The following is a 24227-nucleotide window of genomic DNA, read 5'->3' as shown; positions in this document are numbered from 1 at the left end:
GGCCGAGCAGGGCCGGCGGCGGCGGCGGCGGCGGCTCCGGCTGGACACGGCAGTGGTGACGGTAGCGGCGGGCGGCGGAGGCCTGTGACCGGGAACCGCCCCGGACCCGGGCACCATGAGCCAAGGCCCCCCCCCGGGGGAGAGCAGCGAGCCCGAGGCGAAGGTCCTCCACACCAAGCGGCTTTACCGGTGAGGGGCCGGGGCGTGCGTGCGGCCGCCGGGGGAAGTGGGCGCCGCGGGGGCGGGGCCGCGGCGGGCGGGGCCCGGGTGCGGGCCGGGGCGGGGGTGGGCGCCGGGGCCGGGCGGCCCGGGAAGCACGTGGACGGGGCCCCGGGCCGGGAGCCTCGGGCCGGCCCCGGCTGGGCGGCGGGCGGGCGGGTCGGGAGGTGAGGGAGGGGCGCAGCCGCAGCCAACCCGGAAGGGAGTGGCGCCCCGAAACCCGCAGGACGCAGAGGGGACAGCCCTGGGCAGGAGTCCGCGGGGCCGGGCGCGGGTCCTCCGCCGCTCGCTGTGTGACCTTGGGCCTCGCTGTCCGCCTTCTGAAGAGGACGGGCCGGGGTGGGATGCGCCCTGAAGCCCCCGTGGCTCTAATTTTGGGCGAGTTTGAATGAAAAGAGAGAGACTGAAGGCTCGTTGTGTTGGCCTGGAAGGGCCGCGAAAGGTTTTGAGTCCAGAGTGTCCTTAGGTCACGGGAGCCCATTTCAGGGCACCCGGGGACTCCTGATCCTGAGTCCTGCTTCCTCCCAGCCTCATGACTACAGCGTCTTGCCAGGCAGCTTCCATTCCCGGTTTCTGATTACCACAGCGCCACTCGCGCTCCCCAGGACGCGTCCTCAGCCCCCATCCCTCTGTTGGGAACAGGCCCGCGTGAGCTCTTCCCACCCAGGGTTAAGGATTTGGGGGGGGGGGGGGGGTACAGCTGGAACATGGGCCCCAGGGCTGGAGAATGGGGTGAAGTTCGAAAGCAAGTTGAGTTTTGTGCCTTCTAGTGGGGAGTGGGGTTTGGGCTTTTCATGCAGCCAGGGCTCTGCAGAGCAGGGGTGTTTGCTAGGGAGGAGGAGCACCCCCAGAGCACCGCGGTCCTGGCAGGGAGTGGAGAGCACGTTCTTTCCTCCTGGAGTGGGCATCCTGCCTGCTGGGGCTTGTAAGGCAGAGGGGAGTACAGGCCGCTCCAAAAATAGACAGGTGGCCCAGTGCAACGGCCCCTGGGCTCCCACCACTGGCTGCCCCCAGCAGCCTCTGGGTCCGCGGGGACTTGGCTGGGGCTGGCACATGTGCCTTGTCACGCTGCCTGTCAGAGCGTGGGCCCTGCTGCAGGATCCCTTCCTCATCACCTGCTTTCCGGAATAGCCGCGGTCACCCTTGGTGACCCTTGGGCAGATCTAGCTCTTACCCTCACAGCGCTGACTGGCCTACGGTGACGCATCTGCACGTGTGGCGTGCGTCTGTGCACCCGGGTACCCCTGCGGGTAATTGTCCGCTCCTGGCTCAAGCGGGGTGGAAATAAACGTGAGGCGGCAGGTCTCTGTTTTTATCTTTTATTAAAGAAGCCGTGAGTGCTGGAAGGACCTGGGGGAGGAAAATCTGACTTCTCTGCCTGAGACAAATGTGTCGATAGACTATGAAACTGTCACCCTGAGCTTCGGTGCATTTGGGAAATTCCCATGTCTGCTTACAGAGACAAAATTCTGCAGTGTTTAAAAGCCCTTCAAAAGAAGAAAAGGCAGCAGCAGAAGGCATGCTGGAAGGGCCACAAATACCAGTTAGTGAGGCCAATTAACTGACCCGACCAAAGATATTTTTAGGGGTACCTGGCTGGCTCAGTAGAGCATGCAGCTCTCTATCTTGGGGTCGGGAGTTGGAGCCCCACGTTGAGCATAGAGATTACTTTCCAAAAAAGAAATTTGCAATTAGAAGTTTCTAAAGTAATGGTTATTAACCTTTTTTTGGACTGAGAATCTAAGGAGAACCCTGGAGCTTGCCCATGAAGACGTGTGCACACGCTCCTTAGATCCGTGCCCGGCACTGACGTTAGAAAGCCTGTCCTGGGGAGTTAGGCTGGCACAGGGCAAATCACACCCCTGGCATTGAGGGCCAGGCTGGCTACAGGGTTTGGCTCCCATCTCCGGGCCCAGAAGGTGTTTGCAGAAATGCTGAGCTCTCAGGCCTGCCTGTGAGAAGGCCTAGATCGCCGTGCCACCCACTCATCTGGGCGCTGGCATTCACCGTGCCCTGTGCACAGCGGCCGTGAGCGGTGCGCCACCTGAGCCTCACAGGCGTCCTGCTGCGGCCCACTGTCCGCTGCCCCGGAGCACATGTTCCCGGTCTTGGATCGTTTGGGCAATCATCACTCTCCCTTTTTTTGGTTGCTTTTGTGCCGGGAGCTGTGTCTGATTTCACCTGTTCTCATGATGGCTTCCCGTCACCCTCTGGGTCTTGCCCTCCTAGAGAGGACGCCTCCCTTTGGCACTGCTGAGCCATCCATCGTAGAGTTCCCTGGTTCTTGTTCTTCGGGTCTAGAGTCTCCTCCTTCGGTATATAGCAAGAAAGGTGGAAACTCACCCTTACTGGATACTTCCCACGAATGAGGCACTATTACGAGTGCTTTGTGTATCAGCTCACTTCACTCTCACAGAGTAGGTGATGATACTATTTCCGTTCTGCAGATGGAGAACTGGGACGTAAGGAAGCTAGATATTTTGCCCAGGACCTGGAGCCTGCACCCTAATATCAAAGAATTTCTTCAGCAGAATCCAGGAGACCTTATGACTAAACAGCTCAGTGCCCACCCCCCACCCCGCTGCCATTTCCCGTACCCCAGTATTTCAAAAATAGAATTTTATGCTAGGAATGCATTTCCTTAATGTCAGAGATAATAAATTCTCGGATAATTAATTCATTCCACTATTATTTATTGAATGCCTACCATATATCAATGTCATACATCACTAAAAAAAATAAAAATTAAAAAATTTTAAAATGTCGTACATCACTTCTTTCATTGAATTCTGACAGTCCTCCGAGGTGGCTGCTACCATTATCTCCATTTTTTGTGGATGTGGCAACTAAGGCCTAAAGAGGTTAGATAATTTACCCAAAGGCACGGAGTTAGAAAGACAGGCCAGGGATCAAACTCTAGATTTCCTGGCTATCTCAGTGGAGGCTCTTTCCATTAAGAGAGTCTACCTTCTAGGGCGCCTGGTTGTCTCAGTCAGTTAAGCACCCGACTTAGCTCAGGTCATGATCTCGCCGTCCGTGGGTTTGAGCCCCGCGTTGGGCTCTGTGCTGACAGCTCAGCCTGGAATGTGCTTCAGAGTCCATGTCTCCCTCTCTCTGCTCCTCCCCCTCCCCCCCCCTCGCTCTCTCTCGGCCTCTCAAAAATGAGTAAATGTTAAAAAACAACAATGACAACAACAAAGAGTCTACCTTCTTATATCACAGGGTTTCTCTGCTTTGACACTGCTGACATTTGGGGCTGGGTAGTCACTGTGGTTGACTGTCCTGTGTATTGTTGGGTGTCGCAGCACCCACTGAATGCCAGTAGCAACTCCTCCCATGCCCTCAAACCCCTGCCGCAAGGAGGGTCCATGAGAAATGTCTGTGGTTGCCAAACGTCCCCTGAAGCAGGGAGGCGTTACACCGGGTGGAGACTGGGTTCATCTTGCTTTGTGCGGCTCTGCATGCAGCCTGCCCCCCGCCCCTACCTGCAGCTTCTCAAGGGTCAGCGCCCTGGCCTGGGTGCACACACGCCTGCGTGCACACACGCACGGCTCAGGGACCGTGTGCCTGTGTTTCCCTCCAGGGCTGTGGTGGAGGCTGTGCATCGACTTGACCTCATCCTTTGCAACAAAACTGCTTATCAAGAAGTGTTCAAACCAGAGAACATTAGCCTGAGGAACAAGTAAGCTGGAGGCTGCAAAACCACAGATCCGGACGGTTCCCCTACCCTCCTCTCCACCCGAAACTGCTGCATATAGACACCTGTCCTCTCTTACCTCCTGACCTCATGCTACAATAATGGGCTGTGAGCCCTGGCCTTCCTGAGAGGAGACATGGGGACCCCTCATTCTCTCTGAAGCTCCTGCATCTAACAGACTGGGGCCATATGGATGGCATTGGAGTTGGCACAGCTGGCCGTGCTGCTTAGTGACAGGGAAGAAAGATGGGTAAAAAGGCAGGAAAAAAGGAGAGAAGCGTGCGGGGAAGAAGACTACTAATGTTCTTCCTGCTCCTGCCTCTGTCCTTTGGGGGCTCCCACTTGCCCTGTAGACCGCTGATTGTCTGGGTCCCGCAGATGGACCCTGGACGTCTCCTGGGAGGCAGGGATTTGTCGGGCGGGTATTGGCAAATGCCTCCTCGCTCCACCCAGGGCCCCAGGGCGGTCAGTGTCTTGTGCTCCTCTGTGCTCTCAGGCTGCGTGAGCTCTGTGTCAAGCTTATGTTCCTGCACCCGGTGGACTATGGGAGGAAGGCTGAGGAGCTGCTGTGGAGAAAGGTGTACTACGAAGTCATTCAGCTCATCAAGACTAACAAAAAGGTAAGGGGAGGTCCTGGATCTTGAGACGAAATGTGTCTAGAGAGGGAAGCTAGGAAGGAAGAAGCAGCTAGAAAGTGGGCCAGGACACGGCTGGAGAAAGAGGAGCCAAGGAGGAGATGCCAGAGAGGAGGGAGGGCTTCCGATGTGGTTTGGATTAGGGGAGGAAAGGAGCCTCATCCCGGGGGGGAAGGCCAGAGAGGTGGGCCTGAGGCTGGGGGAGAGCTCGAGAGTGAGAGGGGGTGTGGATGCAGTTCAGAGCCGAGGAGACGGGTTACTGTCCTCGTGTAGGAACGGGGCTGGGAGGGGAGCGTCCTCGGAGCGAGTCGCTTAGCAGCCCCTCCCTTTCCCGACGCCCAGCACATCCACAGCCGCAGCACCTTGGAATGTGCCTACAGGACACACCTGGTTGCTGGGATCGGCTTCTACCAGCACCTGCTTCTCTACATCCAGTCCCACTACCAGCTGGAGCTGCAGTGCTGCATCGACTGGACCCACGTCACCGACCCCCTCATAGGTCAGTGACGCCCATGAGGCGCCGCATTCGGGGTTGGCGTAGCCTGTGACCTGGCCGGGCTGGAGGATTGTAGCAAGGCCCGCACGTGGCTCGTGGAGTTTGGGTTCATCCAAGCAAGCACGCAGCGTAGGGTGAAGATGTTGAGGAAAGAGAGTTTCTTTTTTCCTGGGCCTGCAGACTGAGGTGTAGCCAGAGGGAGGGATGGAATGATCTAGAGCAGGGCTGGCTCTACTTATGTAAGTAACTACCACGCCCAGTGTGGGGCTCAAGCTCAGGACCCCGAGAGCAAGGGCCGCACGCTCTGCTGACTGAGCCAGCCCGGCGCCCCTGGCACTGCTCTCTCGGCGTCAGACGTTGTTTCCCAGGGTTTTTGCAACTATTGAAAGTCCGGGGCTCACAGACGTTCCTGCCCGAGGGGCCGGAGGCCGAGCTTTTTCTGCTGCTCTTCAGTCTGGCCACCGTCTAGCCCTCCTCCCCGGCTCGCCTCCTCCCTGGAACCTCTTGCTCCTCACAGCCCTTCCCCTGCCCTGCTGCGCACTCAGGGTCCCAGCGGGTATCCCCACCACACGGCGACATTCTCCGTCAGAAGCACCGCACTGCACTCTGCGTTTACAAAACATTAAAAACAAAACAAGAGGCACCGGGGTGGCTCAGTTGGTTAAGCATCTGACTCTTGATTTCAGCTCAGGTTGTGATCTCACAGTTCATGGGTTCGAGCCCCGTGTAGGGCTCTGAGCTGACAGTGCTTGGGATTTTCCCTCTCCCTCTCGCTCTCCCTCCCTCCCTCCCCCTCCTCTCCTTTCTCTCTACCCCTCCCTTTGCTTCCTCTTTCTCACAAAATAAATACACTTTAAAAAAAAACAAAACAACATAACCTGAGACCTTCCCTCTCAGGCCTCGTGCCAGAGGCTGGAGGGGTCCATAGCCCAGAAGAAGGTGAAGAACCCTTACCTCAAAGGGTCAGTCCCCCCAGCTCCCATTTTCCTCCTCATAGAGGTTTTCATGTTCAGACGGCCAAGAGGTGTCTGTAGAGAAGAGTCGGAAGGGCTTTCCGAGCAAACTGGCTGCGAGGTGGCGCGGACGAGGGCGTGGGCCCTGGAGCCAGTCTGCCTTTTGAACCTGGCTCTGCCGCTTACCTGCTGTGTGACGGGTCTCCTTGACCGTCAGGTGGGAGCGACGAGAGCGGCCGCCTCATGGGGTTGCTGGGGGGTCGGTCGGTGAACTTGACACTAAACAGAGCTTGGACAAGTCCCTGTCAGGTGGGAAAACTGGCTAAAGAGCTCAGGCTCTCCGAACTGAGGTTACATGCTTGCTGGGGGAGGGGGTGAGAGCCCGGCATGTGGGGGAGGGGGGATGAGAGCCCGGCACATGGGGCAGTGGCCATGCCTGTCCCCATGCAGGGCAGGCTCCCCTGTCCTCTGCGGGCGGGCTGTCTGGTGGGCCTCCTCCTCCGGGTGGAAGCCAGGAGCACTTACCGTGGCCTCATTCGGGCCATCTGTCCCGGGCAGGTCTCCTGTCTGTAGAGCCAGGCCTTTCAGCTCCGTGTCACCCTTTCCACCCACGGCACCCAAGACTGTCCTGACACTGGAGCTTCACCTCTTCCTCCTTTCTAGGGGCCTTCCCCCAGGGAACTGTCCTAGGTCGGGGACCCTAGCCCGTCTCCTCTGGTTCGCGGTTTTCCTGTGAATGTCTCCACCTGTGTCCTGGATGAGTGTCTTCTCTGCCCCATAACACAGGATTTTCAGGACTAGCGGTGGCTTCTTGGTGTCCTTTCTCCACCTGGGAAAGGCGTTTCCCCTCGGGTGGGGGGCAGGGGGATGGGCTTCTGAGTCTGTCTGTCTTTCTCAGGATGCAAGAAGCCAGTGTCTGCCTCAGGGAAGGAGATGGATTGGGCACAGATGGCGTGCCACCGATGTCTCATGTACCTCGGGGATTTGTGTAAGAACCTGAACTTCTTCTGTTCTGGGCTCCGGGACAGGCGGAAAGCCGCTTCGTTTGTCGGAACCACCCTGCACGCGCTGGGAGAGCAGCGGGGCCGCTTTGGCTGCTGTGACTCTTTCCTCCTGTCGTACGATGTTCCCTTCTTTCCGCTGCCCTTCCGCGAGTCAGGGAGGTGCCGTGAACACAGAAGACGAACTTTGAGAAAGTCCGAGTGGTAACTTGGTTTCAGTAGTGGGTTAGGAGGGTTTTAATTCGATGCTTTTTTCCTTTGGGCTCTTCTTTTCCCCTGATGGACTCCCAGAGGAGTTGAAGGCAGACCTCACGGAGGGTTTACCTGCCCAGCAGACGCTCCTCCAAATAGAACAGTACTCTCTTGCTTGATGGCCACTGGCTCTTAGTCCTGGCAGCCGAAGGCTCCTCATCAGGCCGTTGGTGGGTGGCTGTTGATTATCTTTAATTACTGGAGGCTCCCTGTCTCCTTGGCCCCAGCCTCCTCCCCTCCCCCCGAGACCCCTGAGACACAGTGTGCACAGGGCGAGCCCACTGCTTAGGCAGACCAGGTGTGCTTCGTAAGGCCTGGGCATGACTGGACAGGGACGTCCAGTGGCATTCTGGAACCAAGTACCAGAGGTCTTTCCAAGCAGTTACACCTGCTGTGGGTCGCCTTCCTTGGGGACAGGTGATCAAGAACCTGCTGTAAACACATTTGGAAGCTACCAGTGAGGAAGAAAGAGCTGAATAGCTTGCCCGTAGTCACGCACAGTTCAGATTGTGTCAGAGGCCCCAGCAGCCGGGCCCCCAGCTCAGATGTCTTCCTACCAGGCTCTCAGCACAGCCTCACAGAGTGGACCCCCAGATGAGGGGACGTTTTTCTGAGCCACGGCGTCACGGAGTTTTCTTCCTCCTCTCTCCTGCAGCACGGTATCAGAATGAATTAGCTGGCGTAGACACCGAGCTGCTGGCTGAGAGATTTTACTACCAGGCCCTGTCAGTAGCCCCCCAGATTGGTAAGTGGCACCCCCCCCCCCGAGCCTCCCCCCCAGCCGCATTTTCCAAGGGGAAGACCAAGTTGAGGTGCAGGCAGGCCGCGCCAGCTTCCCTCGGTCCCCCGTGCTCTGTTCCGCCGCACTTCAGCTCAGTTACACAGTGTCCTCCTCATGATTCGCGCTCACTGTAAGGAGGGAGGCAGCAGGGGAAGGAAGAGAAGGTGGCTGTCCCTTCTCTGTCCCTGAGGTCTCTGTAGAAAGAAGAAACTCTGCTTCAGCTGTTCTTCCCACAGGAGGCACAGAGAAGAGATAAGACTCCATTAGAGGGAGAGGTGAGGATTAGCTGTAGGTAGGAGAGCTCTGAGGTGAGCAGCCGAGCCGGGGTAGAGGCCAGGGCTCTGTGACGTTCCATCAACCCCAGCAGAGCCACAGCTCCGGGCGAGGGGATGACACCCGGGTGCTGAGGTCCCCCGCAGGGCAGGCTGGGGGGCCGGAACTGATGGGAAGGGAGTCTGCCGTCACCGGTGGCCCGGAGGCGTGGAGGGCTCTGCTGCTGATCACCGGGACCCCTTGTTCTCCCCCTGAGTTCTCCGGGGCTTGCCGGGTCCTGGCAGCCTTGGGTAAGTATTGTGCCCGCAGATTGCGTGACTTCTCTCTCTCTCTCCAGGAATGCCCTTCAACCAGCTGGGCACGCTCGCAGGCAGCAAGTACTACAATGTGGAAGCCATGTATTGCTACCTGCGCTGGTGAGTGGCTGCCAGCCCTTTCCTTGGCCCAGCTTTCCCGCCCGCACCGCTCCTGCTCTGCCTTCTCTCTTCCCTTTTCTGCCTCCTGGCTGAACGAGGGGAAGCTCAGGTTGAGGGGTCCCTCCTGTCAGGGGCACCCTGATGCAGCCCTGCTGCTTTTCACAAGGTCACCCAGATTTGTGGGACCTGGGACGGCCAGAGTCGCTGCCCACCGTCTTATGTGAAATAGAGAACTGCTTTCTGGAAGGAAATAAATTTGATCCAGTCAGTAAAATGTCATCAAGGTAGCAGATGACAAGAGCTGCAGAACTGTAGAGCTCCAGTGTCTCGAGGTGACCTGGTGGCCGTGGGTGAGGGTTAGGGCGGCTCACTGCCTCCCTGGTGCTGACACTCCACTCTCAGAATAAGGAACGTGGACTCGGGGCCCCGGCTCAGGCGCGCAGTCTGCTGAGTCAGCATAGCCCAGTGGGTCCGGGTCCACGGGGTGCCGCTGACCAGGCTGTCGTCAGGGCTAAACTGGCTGGCCCCCAGCCAGGGCCACCTTCCACTTGAGCAGCCAGTCACATGCGGGGCAGGTGGATATAAACCAGGCTCCAAGGCAGAGGGGATGAGCTGGTCTTCATAAGTTTACTGAGCAAATCCTAAAGTATAAAGTCAGATTCTGCCTTATACTTGCATGTGTCACGATCCTTGCTTCACCTGGTCTAGGAAAGCTCTTCCCTGCTGTCAACAAAGTATTTGCTCTTGAGGTGCCTGTCTCCTTTCCTAGATCAGCACCCCCACCCCCGCCACTGTATTCATTCTTAAATACAGTCACCAGGTTTGTAGCCTTCCATTCCTCACATGCCTTCCAGGGAATGCCCCCTTGTCCTTGGTCCCTCGTCACGCTTACGGGCCTGATTTAGGATGAGTCACTTCCAAAGAGAGCGCAGCACACCCAGGTTTGGGCAGTGCCGGCTGAGGTCCTGCCCTGCTGTGCTAAAGCACTTACATCTCCTTGTTCCTGAGTTGGGCAATTGGGTAGGGCTCAGCTGGGCAGCTCCTTCCCCTGGTGGCCTTGTCTAGGATCCGTCCCTGGTGTTCGGCTGACCTAGGGGCTGATATGTCTGAAACCTCACTCCGTGTGCTCTCTCTTCCTTGAGGAGGGATGGGTTTGTTACGTGGTAGCTCAGGGCTCCCAACAGTGAAGAATGACCCAAGAGATTTGGAAGCAGAATCTGTCAGTGCCTTAGGGCCAGGGCCTGGGCCTGGAAGTGGTCCCTTCCACAGTGTTCTGTGGGTCAGAGCAGCTGCACTACATAGTTCTCTTCCCTCAGCCCCCTATTAAAGGGAAGCAGACAGGAAACCCCCATGTGGCTGGAAGAAGGGTCAGAGAACTTGTGGCTACGGCATATTCACAAGCACGTGTTTATTCTTCTCTGTACCTTACTGTTTATGATGAAAAGGTTTTTCCCCCAGAAAAGACATTAGGAACAGAACAGCGTACCGTTGGGGGTGTAGACTCTAGTGAGACGGGCTCGGGCTCAAGACTCCGCTCCGCCATGAGGTAGCCGTGTGGCCTTGGCCGCATTCTTGTTCTTTCAGGCTCCATCTTCTCGTGCGTATGTACAGCATCGGGTGCAGTGCCTGACACGTAGGGAAGCACTCGGTACACACTCGTGTTAAACGAGTGTTGTGAGGACAGTGAGGCTGTGCACGTAAATACTCTTGTACGTGCTCGCCGCTTGTCGGCTGCTGCCTGCTGTTAAGTGCTCTGTATTTTAAAAAAGACGAAGGCTGTTGAGGGACAGCGTCGAAGTTAAGTTTGTGACAGTAGGATTAAGTATTTCACTTCCAGATATAGAGGAGACGAAGCCATTAATTTTACGCTGATTGATCTGGAACTGTTGTCTGTGTATTTTATCTGGCAAGATGGCCTTCACCCTGAGCATGTTCATGGCAAGGGAGGCTGGGGGCAGCTTGTACTTGCTCGAAGCGTTGCTCCCTAAAGCCCCAGCAGAGCTCCACGCCCCGCCCCCCACCAAGCCTCAGTGGCTTACCGCCGTCTCCTGCAGCATCCAGTCGGACGTGTCCTTTGAGGGGGCCTATGGGAACCTCAAGCGGCTGTATGACAAGGCGGCCAAAATGTACCACCAGCTGAGGAAGTGTGAGACTCGGAAGCTCTCTCCCAGCAAGAAGCGGTGAGTAGGGCCTGCGGGGCGGAGGGGCCCGCAGCGACGGCCATTTACCCGGGGCTCCTCTCCTTGCAGATGTAAAGACATTAAGAGGTTGCTGGTGAACTTTATGTACTTGCAAAGCCTCCTGCAGCCCCGGAGCAGGTGAGTGGAGGGGGCTGTGCGTGTGAGACCCCGGCGGACCGGCTCTCTCCCAGGTCCCCCCGTGTCCCCAGCTCTCCGTGCCTGCCCCGCGCCGCATCTCTGACCTCCTTGGCACTCCTACCCTTCTGCAGCCCGGTGGACGCGGAGCTGACCTCGCTCTGCCAGTCGGTCCTGGAGGACTTCAACCTGTGCCTCTTCTACCTGCCCTCCTCTCCCGGCCTCAGCCTGGCCAGCGAGGCCGAAGACGACTACGAGGGCGGCTACGCTTTCCTTCCGGACCTTCTCATCTTCCAGATGGTCATCATCTGTCTCATGGGTGTGCACAGCCTGAAGAGAGCAGGTGACTAACTCCCCCCGCATCCGGGGTCCTCGCACCCTTCCTGCGGCTCCTTATTCATAAACTTCCTCCCACGAGCCTTGCCGTCCCTGCTTGCGTCACTGCTTGGCCGTGGGAGCGTGAGGGACAAGGAAGCCTACCCTGAAGTTGCTCTGGTGAATGAACGTGGGCAACCGCATACCTCCACCCCTCCCCCTCCCACAGATGCCGTCTCGGCCACGACCCAGGCGGACAGAGGGCAGGGTGCTGAGCTGAGGGTGCAGACCGAGTTTAGGCCTTGCTGTTGGGGGCAGTTAGTTCTGCAGACCTTCCTGGCAGGGCCGGGTGTGCAGGGGCTCGGGCTGTGAGGAGGAGCCAGTGTGAGGGCCTCGGAGCCAGGGAGGACGGTGTGGCCCAAGAGGGTATGCGTGCCCGGGGAGGCACAGAGCGAGCTGGCACATCTTAGATGCGGAGACCTGAGGAATCGGTTTTCCGTAGAGGAGGCTTTGAGGAGTAGTTGGGTCCTTGGAACATTTGAGAACGGGAGATGGACTTGACGCCGTGGGCGCCTGCCCCTCAGAGCCCCGGGCCCTGACCCCTGGCCCCCCTGGCTTTAGGCTCCAAGCAGTACAGCGCGGCCATCGCCTTCACCCTGGCCCTCTTCTCCCACCTCGTCAATCACGTCAACATACGGCTACAGGCCGAGCTGGAGGAGGGCGAGAACCCCGTGCCGGCGTTCCAGAGTGATGGCACAGGTGCGGGAGTGGCTGGGGACGGGCGCCTTGGGCTCGGGATCAAGGATGGGGATCAGGCGTGCTGGGGAGGGGGTATTGAAGAGCGCCTCGGACTTCCAGGCCCCGCTGTGTCCCTAGGCCCCATCTGACTGTTCTCTGTGCATAGATGAGAACTTGGAGAAGGAAGAGGCGCCAGGCCCTGAGCCCCCTCCTGTAGCACCTCAAGCCGGTGAGGTCAGAAAGAGCCGGAAGTTCTCCCGCCTCTCCTGCCTGCGCCGCCGCCGCCACCCACCCAGAGCTGGGGATGACAGTGACCTGAGTGAAGGCTTTGAGTCGGACTCGAGCCGTGAGTCGGCCCCAGCCAGTGAGGGCTCGGACAGCGGCTCGGACAAGAGCCTGGAAGGTGGGGGGACGGCCTTTGATGCGGAGACAGACTCAGAAATGAACAGCCAAGAGTCCCGATCAGACCTGGAAGATATTGAAGATGAGGAGGGGACCCGGTCCCCAGCCCTGGAGCCCCCTCGGCCCAGGTCGGAGGCTCCCGAGTCTCTCAATGGCCCGCTGGGCCCCAGTGAGGCTAGCATTGCCAGCAATCTACAGGCCATGTCCACCCAGATGTTCCAGAGCAAGCGCTGCTTCCGACTGGCCCCCACCTTCAGCAACCTGCTCCTCCAGCCCCCTGCCGAGCCCCATGCTGCGGCCACCCAGAGGCCCTGTGTCAATGGGGATGCAGACCGGCCCTCGGAGCCAGGTATTTGGGCCTCTTGCCATCATCCTGCTCTGGTCCACACCTCCCCGCCACCTTCGCCATAAACGCCCCCGTCCCCACCCTCGCTGCCTCACCTTTGTTGTCTGACTGTGGTGCAGTCCCAGGGCGTGTTCCCAGAGTGCTCCCCCCCACCCCCCGTTTCGTGGTCTTTCCCTCCTCCCACTCACTCCCCAGCCCTGCGGGTATGGGGCTGCCCCCTGGTGTCAGCCCACGTCCTGCCAGGGCTGCTGGCTCCAGTGACCCCTCTCCTGGGGTCTTCCCTGCATAGGGTCACCCAGTTGGCAACAGCAAGCATTTGCGGAGCCTGCTGTCCGCCGGGCGCTGTGTTGGGCTGCTGTTGGGGTTCTCTTGTTTAAATTTATTTTTTCGAGAGAGAGTGCGTGCTCGCAGGGGAGGGGCAAAGAGAGAGGGAGACACAGAATCTGAAGCAGCGCCAGGCTCTGAGCTGTCAGCACGGAACCTGACGCGGGGCTCGAACCCCCGGACCCTGAGATCATGACCTGAGCTGAAGTGGGGTGCTTACCCGACTGGCCCGAGGCGCCCCTGGCGCTGTCCTGTTGAATTGTCAGAGGCAGGAGTTGTCCGCCCTGTTGAGTGCTGTCTCTCGCCCCCAGGCCTCTGCTCGGTGCTCCCTTGGTCTGAACTCTACTCTCCTCCCTTGCCTAGAGCCTGGCACGTGGCCAGGTCTTACCTGTTCTCTGGTTTCCCCTTAAATCGCTCGATCTGGGATCCTTCAAGGCTACTAGACTTTGTCCCGCGGGCTCCTGTGGCCTCCGCCCTCCGCAGCTTCCAGGCCTCGCATTCGGGTGAGGCCGGCTGTTGGTGGGGAGCCTCTTGAGGGCAGGGCCGCCTGGGCTTGGTGTGCTGTGTGCTCAGAACGTAGCGCCGCACCGGGGGTAGGTGGCACTCGGAGCGGGCCTGAGAAGTGAGGAGGCTGACGTGTGGAGGCCGAGGGCCTGCTCCGGGCTCTGGCAGCTGGACAGCCAGGGGCCGGGTAGTTCAGGTCTTTGTGCCTCGTCTCCCTCCTGCCGTCCCCCTCCAGAGCCGGGGCCCTGCCTCCTGGCACAGAGCGGGTCTGTCACGAATACCACCCGAGTGACTCCCCACGGACCCTTCGCAGGTTTGCTTGAATCCAGAAGTGGGTTGTAAAAGGCCCCGGCCTCCTTGCAGGAGGCCTCCTCCTCCTGCAGCCACTTAGTGGCATAGGAAAACGAGGCAGAGTGTGTAGTGAGTTCCCCGTCTTTCGTGTCAGAATTATCCTGAAGAGTCCGGGGTGCACGGGGTGCACGTGTCCCCTGGCTGCAGCTTACCCCTGCTCTGTGCCCGCATAGCCTCTGAGGACGGCTCCGAGTCGGAGGGCAGCGAGTCCAGCGGGCGCTCCTGTCGCCACGAGCGCAGCGTCCAGGAGAAGCTGCAGGTGCTGGCGGCTGAAGGCCTGCTTCCCACCGTCAAGGTCTTCCTGGACTGGCTCCGGGCCAACCCGGAGCTCATCGTCGTGTGTGCGCAGGTGCGGCTCCGGGGCTTCGGGGGGAAGGGGCGGGGGCCCCTGCGAGGTTCCAGCACCACAGGAGTTAGTGCCGGGCACCTGCTTTGTGCCAGGCCCTTATCCTTCTTACGGAGAAAGGGTTAGACGTGACCTGTGCCTCGAGCGCCTGTGGCCTGGGCCCAGACACGACCTCGCTGCTTCTCTCCCCCTGCGTGTCCACAGCGCTGGGCGTCGTGCCTGTGGGGAACAGGCTTGGTGAATGCGTGCACGCTCTGATCCCCATCCCAGAGTCCAGAGTGGGGACAGTGCGCTGAGGGGGCCACGGAGATGGGATCCAGGGGCGGAGGTGTTGGGGTGGGGACACGGTGGAGTCAGGGGTGAGGCTGGCGCCCTGGAGGCCCATGGGGTGGCGGTGCCCTCTCAGGTCCAGTCTGGCTGGAGCCTCGATGGCCCTGCAGCCTTGGTCCGAGCTGCTTTATCACACCAGTGCCCCCTTAGTGCCTGGGGCCCGTGGGTCAGCACCAGGTGCGCCCTTGGGCGTGTGTTCCTCTGCCAGCAGCTGGTTACTCAGCAGCCATAGTCAGCGTGCAGGTGTGGCGACGGCAGGGACAGGGGCTCCAGAATGGGCACGTGGGGTAGGGGACGGGGAGGAGCCTCCCCAGCACTTGAGACCCAGAGGGCCCTGGCTGTGGTCCCGTGCCTTCCCCCCACGACCAAAGCTGCAGCTGGTGACCGGGTTTAGCTGATTCCTCGTGACATTGGCTCCCTGTTTTCTGCGTCTTCCATGAGCCCCCGCCCCTGCCATCGCCCCAGACCCCCGGGGGTTGCTCTGCCCTCGAACCTGCCCCGCTGAACTGAAGGCCCCCCGCCTCCCCCGCTCTCCCCAGAGCTCTCAGAGTCTGTGGAATCGCCTGTCCGTGTTGCTGAACCTGTTGCCTGGCTCCGGCGAGCTCCAGGAGGCCGGTGAGTGAGGCGCTGGCACCACCCCCTTCCCCTCACCCCTCCCTCCTCAGTGGCCCCACAGAGCCCATCCCCCTGCCTGGTAACCCAGCCTGGGGGTAAGAAGGTTCCTGGGCCTCACTGCCCAGCCACCCTGACACACAGCGGCCATCGCGGTGTCGCTGTGTCCAGTTTCCCCCGTCACTGCCCTGCCGGCCGTGCCCCCTGGGGAAGGCATTGGGAGGGGAGGGGCTGGAAGCCAGCCCTGGTCGCCGGTGCCCGTGCCTGTCCCTGAGTCAGCCTCCGCCTCCAGGGCTCATCCTTCCCCGCTGCCTTCCAGCTGCTTGTGCCCACCTTCCCCACCTCTGGCCTCATTCGAGAGATGTGGCCACCTTGCTTTCACCCTGCTGTCGGGAGCCTTCCCCATCTGAGCCCATCGCTCCCCCTGCCCCCCAGCTCCAGTCTTCCTGGGCCGTGCAGACAAGCCTATGCGTTCTCAAGGGGAGGAAGGGCTGTGTCCTTCCTCCGGGGCTCCCGTAGGGCGGGTGGTCTCACGTGTCCTCTGTCCTCCAGGCCTGGCCCTGTGTCCCGAGGTCCAGGACCTTCTCGAAGGTGGTGACCTGCCTGACCTGCCCTCTAGTCTGCTGCTCCCAGAGGACACGGCCCTTCGTAACCTGCCTCCCCTGCGGGCTGCCCACAGACGCTTTAACTTTGACACTGATCGGCCCCTGCTCAGCACCTTAGAGGAGGTGAGGCTGGCGTTTCTCACACCACGTGCTGTGTTGTTACATCCGGCAGCAAAGCACGTGGCCCTCCTGTCCAGGCAGGGAGAGCAGCCTCGGGCTGGGCTGGGCTGGGTGGACTGGGCTGGGTGGGCTGGGCTGGGCGGGCTTCCTTCTGGAAGGCACGGAGCTCGCTTTCCTTCTGGGCAGGATGCTGGTCCATGGGCGCGTTGCATAGGACAGGCCCCCCTCCACTGTGTCCCCCTGTTGGAGAGAGCGGGGAGGGCGCGGGGTGGCCTGGAAGGAGGGCCACTGATGGTTTTGTGTGTTTGTTTAGTTAACATTAAATAGAGCGCGTGTGTGTACAAGCCAGGAAAGGGCAGAGAGAGAGGGAGACACAGGATTCGAAACAGACTCCAGGCTTGGAGCTGTCAGCACAGAGCCCGACGCGGGGCTCAAACTCACCAACCATGATATGACCTGAGCCGAAGTCAGGCGCTTAAGTGGCTGAGCCACCTAGGTGCCCCAGGCCGGTCCCCCTTGAATCTGAGTCACCACAGGGGCCAGCTAGGGAAAGCCAGGCGAGCAGGCCTCCCAGCCCTTCCCCTGTACACACACGAGGGAGCCTCTTGGTGGCTTGTCTTCAGCCAGAGAAGCCTGGCTCTAGTCTTCTTTTTTTTTTTTTTTTATTTTTTTTAAATTTTTTTTTTTAATGTTTTTTTTTATTTATTTCTAGGAGAGAGAGAGACAGCGTGAGCAGGGGAGGGTCAGAGAGAGAGGGAGTCACAGACTGAAACAGGCTCCAGGCTCTGAGCTGGCAGTCAGCACAGAGCCCGACGCGGGGCTCGAACCCACGAACCGCGAGATCATGACCTAAGCGAAAGTCGGACGCTTAACCGACTAAGCCACCCAGGCGCCCCACTGGCTCTAGTCTTCTGTGGGTTAGGCTTCTAGAGAAGGTTTTGTCTGCTGGGAAACAGTTGTTCTGCCCACCAAAACCTAGATTGGAGACGTTGACGTAGCCCAGTGCTTCGTGTCACACACAAGGCCCCGAGGAGGGAGGTGGCATCAGCACCCAGGTCCTCCTGCCCCCAGCACGGCGCCCCTGCCTCCTGTCTTCCCGAGGGAGTCGCTGGTCTGCCTCCAGAGGCTCTGGGCCGCGGCACTCACCCCCACCCCCCAGACCACAGGCCTTTCCCAGGAGCCGCTGTTGGCTGGGAGGCTGGGTGGAAGGGGCCCGTGGGGGGTTGGGGTGCTGAGGGCCTTGCTCCGCCCCACACCCCTCCCCCACCGTGTCCCCTCAGGCGGTCGTGCGCATCTGCTGCATCCGCAGCTTCGGCCACTTCGTCGCCCGCCTGCAGGGCAGCGTCCTGCAGTTCAGCGCGGAGGCCGGCATCTTCCTCAGCATCGCGCAGTCCGAGCAGGCGGGCGTGCTGCCGCAGGCCCAGGCCCAGATCCGCATGGTGAGTCCGCCCGCCTCCCTGCCCGCCCGCTCTGCTCGCCCCCGGGCTCCCTGAGAAGCCAGGCCAAGGGGCCCGGACAGACCGCGGCCCCTTGTGAAAGAGGGTGCTGAGGGGAGTTGGGGTGCAGGGAGGGCACGGGCAGCTGGGGGCGGAGAGGGCTGGGTTGAGAGGTGCCTGTGTCCGGGCCACCTGGGGGTCGAGGGCCGCGTCCACCTGCTCCTGGTGTGAGCTGAGCCGGTTCCCTGACCTCTCGAAGCCCTTTTCCCTCCCCGTTATGAGGTGCTGGCAGCGCTGATCTCCCGGGGCTGTGTTGTGGGTGGGATGGCCGGGCACCTCCCGCACCCCACCCCCCGTGGGGTGCGTGCGCCCAGCAAGCGCTCCTGATCTTTCTTCCTCTTCAGGGGGTGAGGACCGCGGGGTGCGGGATCTAGCTACCTGACCCGTGCAGGGTCCCTCCCACCAGCAGCCCCACAGCGTAGGCCAGGGCCGGGGTCACAGCCTCTTCTCCGTTCAGTCCCCAGATACGGACAGCTTTGTGCCACATGTCCCTTCCTAGTCCATCCTGTGGGCGCGGGGGGCACAGCAGTGAACAAGGCCGTCCTTTCTTTTATGAGGCTGGTACTCGGCAAGCCATGAGCAGGGCCCTGCGGTGCCCAGTGTGTGGCTCTCCCCGAGCTGGGTGGGGGTGGGGCCTGGCGCTGAACCATGGCCCACGTGTCTGGGCAGGCCTGGGGGCTCCTGTTTGTCCCAAGCGAGTCCCCTCCCCGGTGCCCTTCCTTTCCCTGGCCCCGGGCCTCCCCACGCCTCTGAGCACCCCCTTCCTGAGGACATTCTGCTTGGCTGAGAAGGGGCACAGATTCCCCAGAAATTCCCTTGTTTGCTGCGTTAAAAGCAAGCACATTTTGTTAAAAACAAACCTTTTGTGTTGAGGCTTTTATTGCTGTTTTATAGAGAAAAACATAACTATAAAAATAATTATGGGGAAATTACACAGCTTTAAAAAAGTTTTTGTAGGCATTTCCTTTAGTCCAAAGCTCTCGAAGACTGCCCCCAGGGGACAGGGCGTTCCTGAAAGCCCCGCTCGCATGGCTCGGGACCCCTGGCTCGGCTGCGGATGCGCGCCCAGGGGCGGCTCCCTTGGCACCAGGGTCCTCCCCGCGTCCTTCTCGCCCACATGTGGTGACAGCTCTCCGTGTGTGAAGCCTGCTTCGCCCGGGGCCGCTCGTGCAGGCCTTGGCGCTGCTCTGCGAGGCCCGTGCTTGCGCTCCCCCGTCTGGGATGAGGAGGCAGAGCCGGGCGTGGGATTGGAAGCCACGCACTCTGCTCAGGGGCACCGGCACCCGCCCGGGGCACGGGCCTGTCTCCCCGAGGAATGTGGAAGCCCACCTCTGCGAGCTGCCTGGCCCTGGGAGCGCCCGCCCCCTGCACTGCGCCTTAAGTGCCCCCGGCCCGCTCTGGAACGTGGGGCGTCAAGATTCTGTAATTCCAGCCTAACCATCTATTTCCTGGGCTCGGTTTCTAACGTGACCATGTTCCCCGTCCTCCCCAGTCTGCTGACGGGGCCCGTGGAGGGTGGCTATGACTCAGGCGCTGTGCGTCTCCTCCCTCACTTCCACGCCCAGAGTTTTCCAAGGGGTTGTCCTGGGCATTTTGGACAGGGCCACTCTCTGTTGTGCAGGACCCTGCGGTGACCTCGTCAGGACGGAGACGTTAGGACCGACGTGCCATTAGCTGCAGATTTCACTCAGATCTCACTAGTCTCCCCGCTAACGTCTCTTTCCTTTTCCGGCTCCGACGCTATGTTGGGTTCTTACGTGTCTTTGTTCTGCTCTGGTCTGTGACAGTTCCTCAGTCTCCTTTCAGGACCTTGGTGGTCACTTACGTTGTAGAGTGTTGCTCACGTGGCTTTGTCCAGATGCGTGTTGGCCGTTTGTTGTCACGGTTGGAATGCGATTGTATGTTCGAGGTTAACTGTTTTGTTTTAAATGTGTGTTTTCGAGAGAGAGAGGGAGTGGGGAAGGGGCAGTGGGAGAGCCAGAGGATCGAAAGCAGGCTCTACACTGACGGCCTGATGTGGGGCTCGAACTCACAGAGTTCATGACCTGAGCTAAAGTCGGATGTTTAACTGACTGAGCCACCCAGGCGCCCCTCGAGGTTAAGATTTTAAAGCACTGCTCGCACTGAGGACGTCGGTTTGCTCATCAGAGAGCCTTCACTGGCTTCCCCCCCGGTACCTCTTAGGATAAGTCCTCACCCTTAACCTCATCTTCTGGACCCCGGTAAGGAATTGGGACGTCCTTCAGAAGCCCAAGGAAAGCCGTCAGAGGGTTTTAGTCAGGAGCACGGTGGGCACCCGATGGCGTTGACACCGCTGCTGTGGTCGCGGGCAGGGGGAGTGGACTGGGCTGGAGCGGGACCAGGGACGCTGTGCTCGGCAGGGCGGGAAGAGCCAGCTTAGACGGGGCGCGCAGCGGGGACGCGGGGGTGCGGGGACTCCAGGGACTGAGGGGGGGAGCAGTCACGGCCAGCTCAGCCTCCTGTCTTGGGCAGGCGGTGGCTTGTTAACCCAGCTGGGGACCGTGCTAAGAGGGGTGGCAGGTTGTGAGGGGCCGCGGGGGCCGCTGGGCACGAGCTGCTGGTTCGGGGTTGGTGGCTGGGTGGTGACAGGAGGCAGCCCCGGGGGACGGAGCAGAGCGGAGGTGAACGCCCGTGCGGCCTGCCTGCCGCTGTCCTGCTTCCTGCCCGGGGCTCCTGGCCGCGGCTTGTCCCCACAGGACCCCGTTTCCTCCCGAGCCTGCCTCTCCCTCACTTAGCAGGAGCGAGGGAGGCCTCCGTATGAGGCCCTACCCGTTGCCGACGCTGGGAATTCCTCTCGGACGAGCTGTTAAAGCCGTGCGTCGCCGGGGAGAGGGTTACGGCCCGGTCTTCGCCCCAAGCTGAGCACGTGGTGTTTTGCCTTGTAGGCTCAGGAGGAAGCGCGTCGGAACAGGCTGATGCGGGACATGGCCCAGCTCCGACTCCAGGTGAGCCTGGCCTCCTGTCCTCTGCACCCCCCACCCCTGCTCTGACCCAGGCCCCACCCTGCTCTGTTCCACCCCCCCCTTCCATGGTGGCCTCCACCCCGATCACCTCTGAGACCGCCTTCTCTTTCTCGTTTCCTCACAGCCTTAATGCCCCTTCTCTGCCTTCGTCACTGTCTGTTCCTTGTCTCTCTTGTTACCTTACCCTTCTTTCTGTCTCCCTTTTCTCCAAGACCCTTGGTACAAGGGTCCCCTGTTGGCATAAGAAGCCCCTTGGGCCCCGTTTCCCCCGTCTCCCCCAGGCTGCAGGGCCCACGCAGCCCCGCTCTCCGCCTCTCTCCCCAGCTCGAGGTCTCTCAGCTGGAAGGGAGCCTGCAGCAGCCCAAGGCCCAGTCGGCGATGTCTCCCTACCTCGTCCCCGACACCCAGGCCCTCTGCCACCACCTTCCTGTTATCCGCCAGCTGGCCACCAGTGGCCGCTTCATTGTCATCATCCCCAGGACAGGTAGGCCTATGGTGCAGCTGGTGGGACAGAGCGTGGCCACGTGGGACTTCGGGTTTACGATTGAGAGACCCTCACGGGGGCCCAGGTTACACACGGCAGCCTTGGTCCAGCCCTGCCACTTTTCTAAAGCTCAGCCTCTTCAACTGCGGAATGTGTGTGACAGTCTCTATTAAACCCTCACTTACGAGACAGTTGGGAGAAACAGAAGGGAAAAATCTAAGTGAACGCGCTTGGTGAATTGTTAGGTACGCTGCTCGCGGGCCGCGCCCTGAAAGAGCTCAGGAGCCGCTAGGAGCCGTGGTCCCCACTTTCCCTGCGACGCGTGCGGCCCGGGCTCAGACGCCACCCGCGGCGCCCGCGGGCTCATGTGTCTTGTCCTTCCCCACCCCCACCTCGCCCACCAGTGATCGACGGCCTGGATTTGCTGAAGAAGGAACACCCGGGGGCCCGGGATGGGATCCGATACTTGGAGGCAGAGTTTAAAAAAGGAAACAGGTGAGTGCGGCCCTGGCGGGGCGACCCCGGAGCCCAGTGTCAGTCTCCCAGGCAACAGACGCTCATTTGTCCCTGCTCCCTGGGGTGAGACACACACTTGCACTTCTGCCCACGGCCTGGGAAGGCAGGTCGGGCAGTGAGGGGGCCTGGAGCCCCGCTGGGGGTACTGACCTGCTGTCTGCCTGCCTCTGGGCCGGACAGAGAGCGTCACCGGGGAGTAGGGGCAGACGCCCGACCTCCCCCGCAGTCGTCCCGGGCGGGGGACAGGTTTCCCAGGGTGACGGTGCCTTCTTCGGCCCCCACACCTCCCTCGGAACCGTCATCAGCGCTCAGTCCAGCACAGGCCCGTCTTGCCGAGCCGGGGGCTAGAAGAGCAGGGGCAGTGGGTGCAGAGAGAGGGAGAGGCTGGTCCCCGCTCCCCCCGCCTCTGCCTGGCCTGGCCAGGACGCTGCACAAAGCCCGCTTGTCTGGGCCTGGTCTCCAGGAGCCCTGACTTGAAAAGCATCTGCTGCTGCTGCTCGCCCAGGCCCTCCCCTGGGAGGGACCAAACGATCCGTGTTATCAGAAGGAGAAGCAAGCCGGGCTCAGCCGCCAGGAAGCCACTTTGAAATGGCTCCAAACAGAGCTGTGAAGGGACAGGCACCCCTACCCCTCCTGCAGAACTGGGCCCCCTCCGCCGGGCCACAGTGCAGTGCTTCGTGCGAGGCGCCCTCCCTCTCCTCTGACCCCGCACCTCCCTCTGCCGCCTCCTTCCCAGGTATATTCGCTGCCAGAAAGAGGCAGGGAGGAGCTTCGAGAGGCATAAGCTGAAGAGGCAGGATGTGGAGGCCTGGTGAGGTTGCGGCCCGTGCTCTGGGCCTCGGACACCCACCCCTTCCCAAGCAGGGCCAGCCCGGGGCCTTTGGGGGGAGTGAGAAGTTGCAGCCCCAGACCCCCTGTGGCCCCGAGGTGCTCGGTGTCCTTGCTCAGTGGACACCATCCAGTACCAGCTTGCACTGACTGCCTGGTGCCCCGCCCCCCGTCCCCTCCCTGTCCCCAGCTTCCCCTGTGCCCTGGCGATCGCGAAGCCCAGTTCTTCTAATGCAGGGCCGTGACCCTCTTCCCCCTCCTCCTACCAGGACCCTCTATAAGATCCTGGACAGCTGCAAGCAGTTGACCCTGGCCCAGGGGGCAGGTGAGGAGGACCCGAGTGGCATGGTGACCATCATCACGGGCCTCCCCCTGGATGACCCTAGTGCGCTCTCAGGCCCTATGCAGGTGGGTCACGGGGAGAGAAGGGGGGGCGAGGGTGAGCAGGGCGGGGGTGCCAAAGTAGACCCCTTCTCAGACCTCTCTGCATGGGTACTTTTTCCTCTTTTGCCCCTCCCCCCGCCCTACTAATGGTCCTGGGGTTCAGGAGGTCAGGCCTCCACCTTCAGCCCCCCTCCCGTTCCTCAGGCAGCCCTGCAGGCCGCCGCACACGCCAGCGTGGACATCAAGAATGTTCTGGATTTCTACAAGCAGTGGAAGGAGATTGGCTGAGACAGACCCCAGGCCCTGCAGTGGGGCTGACTCCAGATCTCTCCTGTCCTCCCTGGCAGCCAGGACCCGCACCTGCAGTCACCCCCCACATGCAGACGCACGCACGCACGCACGCACGCAGAAGGAGGCCACAGGGAGGGCCCGGGAGCCACAGGGAGGGCCCGGAGCCGCAGGGAGGGCGGTCCCCTTGTCAAGACGTCAGGAAAATGGGGGAAGTGCTTGGAGCAGGAGCAGCCTGTGGGCCCCCAGCCCGCCCTTCTGCCTCAGCCCCCTGCTGTCCCCGGGGGCGGGCGGTGGGCACAGGCGTCTGCGTTCCGTGGGAACGGAGCGGTCTGTGGGCCTCCGAGGGGGAGGGGCGGCAGGGTCCCTCGTCCTCACGGTGCAGACTGGCCGGGGCCCGGTCGGACCCCCCCATCCCCCCCGCACTGGGGGAGGAATTGGGTCACACCAGACATCTGGCTGGTTCTCTGCAGACCCTTCCCTCCTCGAGGGCCACGTGTTCTCCCGCCCTCCCACTCTGCGCAGGCCGGGCAGCTCTGCAGTCTTGGGGACTCTTCCAGAAGAGGGGCCTGGAGCTGCCTGTGCTGTGAGCGGGGCCGGGGCTCGCACCCTCCTGCCATTGCAGGGCCGCCCACCCAGTTGCCCCACGTCTGCTTTCTCTCCAGCCGGCCAGTTCCAGGGCAGGGAGGAGGCCGTGGGCCAGTGAGGGCTCCCGGGCCCGCCAGCCCTGTGGGCGTGTGCGGGGCCGAGTGGGATGCCAGGCCCGGGGTGGGGTGCAGCGGGAGGCTGCCGGCCCCCTTGCTGTCTCAGCGAGGCCCTTAAAGCTGCGGTCGCGGGGTCGCTGTCCTGGAGGGGCTGAGCCGGGGCTCGAGTGGCCAGAGTGGCCAGCGGTGTGAGGTGGAGCTGAGATCATGAATAGCTCAGGGCAATGGGCGGAGCATTGAGTGCAGGCTGTAGGGGAGGCCCTGGCCAGGGAGGCCTCGGCCTCTCATGGGGGGGGGGGGGGGGGGGGGGGGCCCGGGGGTCTGGCTCCGCTGCCGCCTCCCCCGGCACCCGCCTAGCCTTCCAGGCTGTTCTCGGAGGAAAGCAGGCTTCTTGTCTCCTTCCTCTAAGAGCGCAGGTCTGGGACAACCAGGGGCAGTGGGGTCACCCCCGCCCCCAGTCCCCGGCAGAGACTGAGACTAAAGCATCACTTAATAAAGACCCCTCGAAGCCC

The 24227-nt window shown here is 61.2% G+C and overlaps 1 protein-coding gene across 2 annotated transcripts; it reads left to right on the top strand.

Annotated features, from left to right (window-relative positions):
- Nucleotides 1–26: 26 nt before the first annotated feature.
- Nucleotides 27–24227, top strand: SMG5 (SMG5 nonsense mediated mRNA decay factor). 2 transcript variants are annotated; one of them, XM_039251478.1, is made up of 22 exons: nucleotides 27–189; nucleotides 3803–3901; nucleotides 4413–4536; nucleotides 4894–5050; nucleotides 6899–6988; nucleotides 7909–7998; nucleotides 8645–8723; nucleotides 10778–10903; nucleotides 10973–11041; nucleotides 11173–11381; nucleotides 11975–12112; nucleotides 12258–12842; nucleotides 14192–14367; nucleotides 15234–15309; nucleotides 15859–16034; nucleotides 17312–17470; nucleotides 20434–20493; nucleotides 20836–20995; nucleotides 21400–21490; nucleotides 22248–22322; nucleotides 22609–22747; nucleotides 22928–24227. In XM_039251478.1, exons 1-22 carry the CDS (start codon nucleotides 116–118, stop codon nucleotides 23009–23011), a joined length of 3036 nt encoding a protein of 1011 aa, XP_039107409.1. In that variant the 5' UTR covers nucleotides 27–115; the 3' UTR covers nucleotides 23012–24227. The 2 variants fall into 2 exon arrangements, with proteins under 2 accessions (XP_039107409.1, XP_039107411.1); XM_039251480.1 differs by lacking the exon at nucleotides 27–189 and having other exon boundaries at nucleotides 3814–3901; nucleotides 4932–5050.

The sequence above is a fragment of the Hyaena hyaena genome, unplaced genomic scaffold (assembly GCF_003009895.1).
Source record: "Hyaena hyaena isolate Hyena2069 unplaced genomic scaffold, ASM300989v1 scaffold_385, whole genome shotgun sequence".
Classification (NCBI taxonomy): Eukaryota; Metazoa; Chordata; class Mammalia; order Carnivora; family Hyaenidae; genus Hyaena; species Hyaena hyaena.
Note: the sequence above shows the minus strand (reverse complement) of the source record. Positions and strands in the feature narration are given on the sequence as shown.

What these genes read in the sequence shown, in the direction of transcription:
- SMG5 (XM_039251478.1), top strand. Translation starts at nt 116, where the DNA reads ATGAGCCAAGGCCCCCCCCCGGGGGAGAGCAGCGAGCCCGAGGCGAAG. An exon ending in CGGCGAGCTCCAGGAGGCCG is followed by an intron (nt 15,310 to 15,858) that starts GTGAGTGAGGCG and finishes TCTGTCCTCCAG; the next exon opens with GCCTGGCCCTGTGTCCCGAG. An exon ending in TGCTCAGCACCTTAGAGGAG is followed by an intron (nt 16,035 to 17,311) that starts GTGAGGCTGGCG and finishes GTGTCCCCTCAG; the next exon opens with GCGGTCGTGCGCATCTGCTG.